At 43.7% G+C, this 6912-nt stretch overlaps 1 protein-coding gene across 1 annotated transcript in view; it reads left to right on the forward strand.

Moving 5' to 3' along the window:
• The window catches only part of DDX1 (DEAD-box helicase 1), a 39805-nt gene that overhangs the window by 7873 nt on the left and 25020 nt on the right, over positions 1-6912 (forward strand). The window contains exons 4-6 of the mRNA XM_006018788.2: positions 858-887; positions 1084-1180; positions 2460-2507. Coding sequence (XP_006018850.1) covers positions 858-887; positions 1084-1180; positions 2460-2507 — 175 coding nt within the window. The remainder of the gene's footprint in view (positions 1-857; positions 888-1083; positions 1181-2459; positions 2508-6912) is intronic.

Here is a 6912-nt window from a genome sequence, read left to right on the forward strand (position 1 = left end):
TAGGGAAACCAGTTCATCCAGGTTTGTCTAGATGGATGGAACCCAGAGAACTGAAAACACTCAAACAGGAAAGAAAAAGAATGGAGATAATCACAGAACTTAAAAGACGTAGGGGAACTGCAAGGGATTGACAGACACCTTAGCCAGAATACAGTTTTAGGCCAAGTTTTTTAACTAAAGGACCAGACAAAGGAGAACACTAACTGAACAAAAGAGAAGAAGGGATCTGATTCCTGAAAGAACTCGAATTGGAAAGACTATTCTAGGAACTGAGATGGGGGGAAAAAATCATGCATCTGTGTATTTTGTCCAGATTTGTGCATTGCTTGTGTTATTTAAAATAAAGAGTGAACAGGGTTTTGGGGGAGCAAACAAACACAGATTCTGAAGGGTTCAGCTCTTCAGGGGAGAATGTCCTTAAGCCACTGAAAAATCTGCAGAGTTAGCACAAAACATGAAAGCCTGGTCTTTTGCCTTTGGATACCAGAGGCAAATGTTGCTCAGGAAACATGCTGCAGAAACCTAGACAAGTAGACTTCAGACCAAGCTATAAGGTACAGAGGAAATTCAGATCACATTTGTAAATTATTTAAAATTGACGCAACTTTCAAATTAACACACTGAAATATTTAAAGTGTGTAAATGAGGCCTTACCTGACTATCTTGCAAAGTGAGTTGTTTATGCTCTTCAGCCTTGCAATCCTTTATGGATAGCTATAGCAGTGCTATTTTATAGACCTGCTGTAGGCAGATAATAAAGGCAAAAGTAAAATTTAAAGTATGGTAGGATTTTAAATGTGGCTCTTTAACTGCTCTAGTTTAAATTCTAAAACATGTTTAATTTCTTTCCAACCCAGGCTGCAGAAACAGGGAGTGGAAAGACTGGTGTAAGTATTGCATTTTAATTAATGTATTAAAAAAAACAAACAATAGGGAGAAGAGGGTCCGTATGCATGATTTCCTCAAAGACTTAAAGTTCTGATGATAAATACAATGGCTTACTCCAAACATCTGATTCTAAAACATTTCATAACATAAAATATAAGTATAAAAATGTGGAAATAAAATAACTTTGTGTTTTAGGCTTTCAGCATTCCAGTTATCCAGATCGTTTATGAAACACTGAAGGACCAGCAAGAAGGCAAGAAGGGGAAAGCAACCATCAAAACTGGTGGGGCTGGTAAGTCTTTGTACTTAAGGTTGTAATTTTTATAAAATTAGGAATGCCATTGGACTAACATACAAAACTTGAAACTGAACATTTAAAAAAAAATCTTTAACACAATATTGCTTTAGTTTTAAATAGATTTTGGATTTAAAATGTTTATGAAAAGGGATGTTTATACAGTATGTGGATATTTAAGGAGGTGACTGGAGCTGTTGCAGTAGCTTTCAGATTCCAGTCAAAATTGGAGTCTGTTGTATGGTGATGCTTTTGCATGGCATCTAATGCAGTGATGCTTTAGCTAGCTGCATGTGTGTTAGCTTTGGAAAGAGAAGCAGTGTAGTTATACTAGGGACCTAAAGTCCCTTCTAGACATGCCCTTAGTATAGGTGATGCACCTCTTTGCCTTAGAATTGTTTCTATATATTTGGTAATATTAATCAGTAATGATTAACTTTAAAGGCTGAAAATCTTGGTTTTTATGGGTTTCAGGAATATGCAACTATAGGTATGGGCATGTATACATTTGGAGCCATTTTAAAAGGGGAATTTTTCAATAGGGAGCTGCTGATTGGGATTGCACAGTGGCTCTTCAGTACTAACAGTTGTGTGCACAGGCCACGAGAAATACAGATGGAAAAAACTTCCAACTTGAACCCTGGATGAAGCAGTATTAAAGTGAAGTTTATTGAATTGTTTCTAGCTTATGCGCACACAATTGTTAGAATGGAACAGCTGCTGCACATTTTGAAGAAAGTTCCCTCTTCCCTCTCGAAATGGCTCCACATGTATGTGTACATCTCCATGTTGTTGTCCTCTGAAGGATTCATTAAAATAAATAGCATTCTAGTCAATGGCTTTTTAATAGATATTCAGTACAAATAATCTCCAAACAAATACAAATTATATAAGAGTAATCATTGCGAATGTCTTGCTCTCAAAATATCTTGAGAACACTTGTATTTTCCTTAATACTAAACTCATCTAGTGTGATAATGTACCATAGACTGTACAGCCCCTAGTTGCTTGAAATGTAATTTTAAACAAAATGCAGAACATTATGTTCTAGATGTCCTCTGAAGGCTTACTCATGTTCCCAGCTTTAAAGTTACCCATATATCTGAAATTAGGCCTGCCATCTTAAGAACTCAGTCTTTAAACCCTTCATTTCCTACAACATGTATCCAAAATATTTATCACATTACATATTGCTTGCAACTCATGTGAATTCTTAACTTCAGCTGTTCTTATTTTATTGGTTTAATGTCCTTTTCCTGCTATCTCTTTTAAATAGTGCTCAACAAATGGCAAATGAACCCATATGATAGAGGTTCAGCTTTTGGTAAGTTATCTTAAAACTGCTATGTGAATAATAAATTTGAATCTTTATAATGTAATGTGTAAATATAAGGGTTTAGTTCTGAGTACTGTTCAACAGTGTTGACTACTTACATGAGAGATTTGTAGGGTCTTAACCAAAGTCTCATCCAGTCTTGGCACTGGGAGTAAAATGCCATCTGTGTGTATGTGGCTTATTTATTGAGAACCATTTGTTTTCAATACGAGTTTTTTGTTAACACATGGAAGAGCATCAGTTTTACACAGTTAGGCCCCTAGCAGACATTACATTTATCACCCTATTAATGAGTTGAGTGATGAATTTTGACATAAATTACTTGAATGTATGTTCTCACCAAATGAAAATGGCAAATGAGCTGCAAAAATGGCAAACTAACCTCAAAGAGATTATTTCTTAAATGTAGAATGTCTTTGTAGCTCATTTATATAGTGCTTCAGTTTCAGTTATAGCATATTACACATTAGGTGGTAGGGCTTCCTTAAGTTCTCCAGTATCTCAGGATACACTGCTTCATCTTTCCACCCCTCACCAGGGTTGTCAAATACAACTTAAAGCTGCCTGTGGATAGCAGCAGTGGGGGGCATGTTCTTCAGTCTCTAATGAAATCAGCAAATGATGCAGCCCTGGCTGCTGTCACCAGTCAGGGGCTAAAATCACAGTGCCTGCAGTCCTGTGCAGGGGAGGAGATACCCCTTGCAAAGAACTGAGGTGACAAGCTGATCGCTCTAGGAGGGAGCCTTTCCCTTGGGGCTTGACCCCTTCCAGGAACACCTCTAGGATCCAGGCTGTATACAGGCTTGGAACATTATGGAGCCTTTCTGCTTCCCAGAGCATGACCAGTAGTGTTCCAGATTCCAGGCTGCAGGTTTTCCTGGACATTTAAAGGTCTTACAAGCCTCTCGGCGAGCCCATCTGCTCATTTTATCACCCTTTATCACTTCAGAGCAGCCTTTGTCTGTTCAGAGCATGCCTTTTTGTCACATTCCAGTCGGGGGGCTCCAAATGTGTGGCTGCCCATATAAATTTATTTTTGTCATGCCACAAACTTTATAGCTCGACAAAAATAACATCTTCCAGGAGCCTTAGTGCAAGGCCTACAGAATTGCAACTTGGTCTAACATGTTTATTTCCAGGCAAAAATAGTGAGGATTGCCTTATTGGCAATATAAATTAAGAAGGAAATATTTAAGACCCAGTGAGACTCTTGAGATATGTAACTACAATAAAACATGGAAAGGCTTTTATTATTATTTTTGTAATATCTCTAGAATGATTATAAGTTTAACCTGTCTTTTTTTCTGAGAGAGTGGCTTTGTCCCCCACTATGCAGAGAGATCCTGTATCTCATTTTTAAGAATGCTCCACTTTTCTACCCACTTCTACCCATAAAAGCTCCAGTTTCTATCCATTTAATAATAGGTTGGCAGCCTGAAGGTACTGTGGTGTTAACTTGCTTTATATATTGCATTTTTTACATAAGGTACACTCACTCTATATTCCAATATTTACCTCCCGTGAAGATTATGCCGAATGTTGGGTTGACCAAACTTTAAACTGATCTCTGTGTTCTTAAAGCCATGATCAACATGGAATACTTTTGAAAAAAGGACTGTGACAGAATTCTGTATGCCTAGGAACATGTTGGTATAAACTGTTTCCAGCAGACTTCTTCTAGAAAGGAGTGTTAACAAATGTTTAATCTTGCTTTTCTATAAATCAGGCTTGTCCAACATATGGCCCGCAGGCTGCCATGCAGCCCACCAAGCCATTTTCTGTGGCCCGCGGTGCTGCGATGGGAAATGAAGGTAAACACGGTTTACTTTCGTTCCCGCCCCTTGCCCTGCCCCGAGCCCCTCAGCAGCTTCCTAATGGCTGCTGAAGGGCTGGGGAAGGGACAAGGTTCCCACACATACCGCATCAGCTTGACGTTGGCGACGCAGTGTGTGTGTGGGAAGAGGAGTAGCCATGTGCCGTTCGGGACAGGGTGAGCCCGACTGGAGCAGCAGGGGCTCAGCTGCACTTTCCCCCTACCTGTGCCGGTCAGTCCCAAGCAGCACACGGCTCCGCTGCCGCTTCTGCTGGCTGGTGCAGACCAGGCCGGGCTCCTCCCATCCCCAGCAGCACATGGGAAGCAAGCTTCACACAAGCTACTGGGGATGGGAGGAGCCCGGCCTGGTCTGCACCAGCCAGCAGAAGCGGCAGCGGGGCCGTGTGCTGCTTGGGACTGACCGGCACAGGTAGGGGGAAAGTGCAGCTGAGCCCCTGCTGCTCCGCCGAGGCTCGTCCCGTCCCAAGTGGCACATGGCTCCGCCACCGCTTCTGCTGGCCAGTGCAGACCCAGCCAGGCTCCTCCTGTCCCCAGCAGCACACGGCTCCGCTGCCGCTTCTGCTGGCTGGTGCAGACCAGGCCGGGCTCCTCCCATCCCCAGTAGCTTGTGTGAAGCTTGCTTCCCATGTGCTGCTGGGGATGGGAGGAGCCCGGCCTGGTCTGCACCAGCCAGCAGATGGGTATAATGTGACAAGCCTATGGCTGGGGAGGGGTCAAGCTCCCTAGATCTGAGACCTGATGTAGCCTATGGCACAAAGACTCACTCTGGAACAACGTGCTAATAAACTTGTGTCTATACCTGCCAGAAACCCAAGTAGCAGGTGGTTGATACCTGGTAAGCTCATGTGAGTAAAGATGCTTATTGCTTTCTGTGTGGCCTTGAAAATGTTTTTATCCTTCTAAAATATGCCATACTTTGTGAGAGTCATTGCCTCTGTATGAGAGAGCAGAATCATAGCCACTGAACTAAATTCATGCCCCGTGGGAATAATCACAATTCAGCAAAATGAGTTGGAAGGAAAAGCCAGAGTTCTAAGTGTGCACCCTAAAAGAGGCCACGAAAGAGTCAGAAGCACAACCTTAGAACCAGGACAGCAGTCCAGGAGGCATGATGAGAATCGTCTACTTTCATGAGATTTAGGAAAGCAAGAGGACATGAGAACAACATGTAGGCAGAGACAGTGTAGGGCCTTGGGGCCATGTTAATAAGTGAAGACAACTGTGTTCCCACTCTGGTCAGTGACTAATTGTGGGTACATCTTCACTAGCTTCAACCCACTCAAACCTGCTGCCAAAAAATAAGCCCTTCCTACCCACTTACACTTTACCTGCTCTGAACTGGAAATGAGGCAGTAGGGGCCCTTCTAGGGTGGTCCAAGGACAGTAGAAGCAGATCACACACAGAGTGCGAGATGTTCCTAGAATGTCCTCACCACCACATTTCTTCTGAAAAGCAGGGATGTCCTGAAGTTCATTTAATGTTTGTGAAATGCTTGGAGAGCCCCACATAGATGCACTGCATAGAAATGCAAAATATATTTTTACTTATTTGGTTGGCACCTTGGGCTGAGATTTTCGAAGCTGAGTCAAAAGGCCAACTTCCATTAAAATGAATGGGATTTAGAGGGCTCCAAATCTTTTATGACAACTTTGTAACATGCCTATCTACCCCTTTTTGCAAATCTCAGCCATAGTTTGGAAGCTCAGCCAAAGAACATAAGAGCATAAAAAGTGCCATGCTTGGTCAGCCCAATGGTCCGTCTAGCTCAGTATCCTGTCCTAAACAGTGGCAGAGGTGGATGCTATAGAGAGTTTTGAACTGGTTAGACCCATTTCATTGTCACTTCCTGCAACTTCATTGGTGTCAAAGGTCATGTGACATCACTTCCTGATGTGATACCCTTCCTGTGAGGTCTTTGAATGTAGCTCCCCGGCCCACTGGGTGATAAAAAGTTCATGACCTAGCAATTAGACGTGCACCGATACATTGGTCTGTTATTGGATCAGTACCAATATAAAACAAACTGGCTGTATCAGATATCGGCCTGATGGGACCGATGATTTGGCCAATAAATGCCCATGCTGCATGCAACTGCAGCGCAGTACTAAGACAGCGAGGAGCAGAGCCGGCAGTATGGAGAGCTTCCTCCAGCTGGTACGTCGGGGAGGGGGGGGAGCAGATCAACGCCCCCTGCAGTGAGGGAGGGTGTGGAGCTGTGGCTCGTGGTGGGGAAGAGGTGGCTCCTGCCTCTGCTTGCACCCCGGGAGGGCGCGGGGCAGGCTGCAGTCGCAGTGTGAGCCGGGGCTCTTTTTGGCGGGAGCTGGGCTCAGAGTGGGCGCCAGTGACACTGGGAAGATGCTGCATCCACCCCAAACTTTGCCACCGCACTGCTGCCAGTGCTATAGCCACACAGTGCAGCCCTGGCTGTTCCTGGCACATGGGTGAGGGTGGAGCATTAAGCTGGGGCTGCGCTGAGTGGCTGGCAGCAGCACTGGGAGTGGAGCAGCAGTGAAACTTGAGGTGGATGTAGCATCCTCCCAGTGCCAACCCTGCCTCTT

Source organism: Alligator sinensis, unplaced genomic scaffold (genome assembly GCF_000455745.1).
Source record: "Alligator sinensis unplaced genomic scaffold, ASM45574v1 scaffold130_2, whole genome shotgun sequence".
Lineage (NCBI taxonomy): Eukaryota > Metazoa > Chordata > Crocodylia > Alligatoridae > Alligator > Alligator sinensis.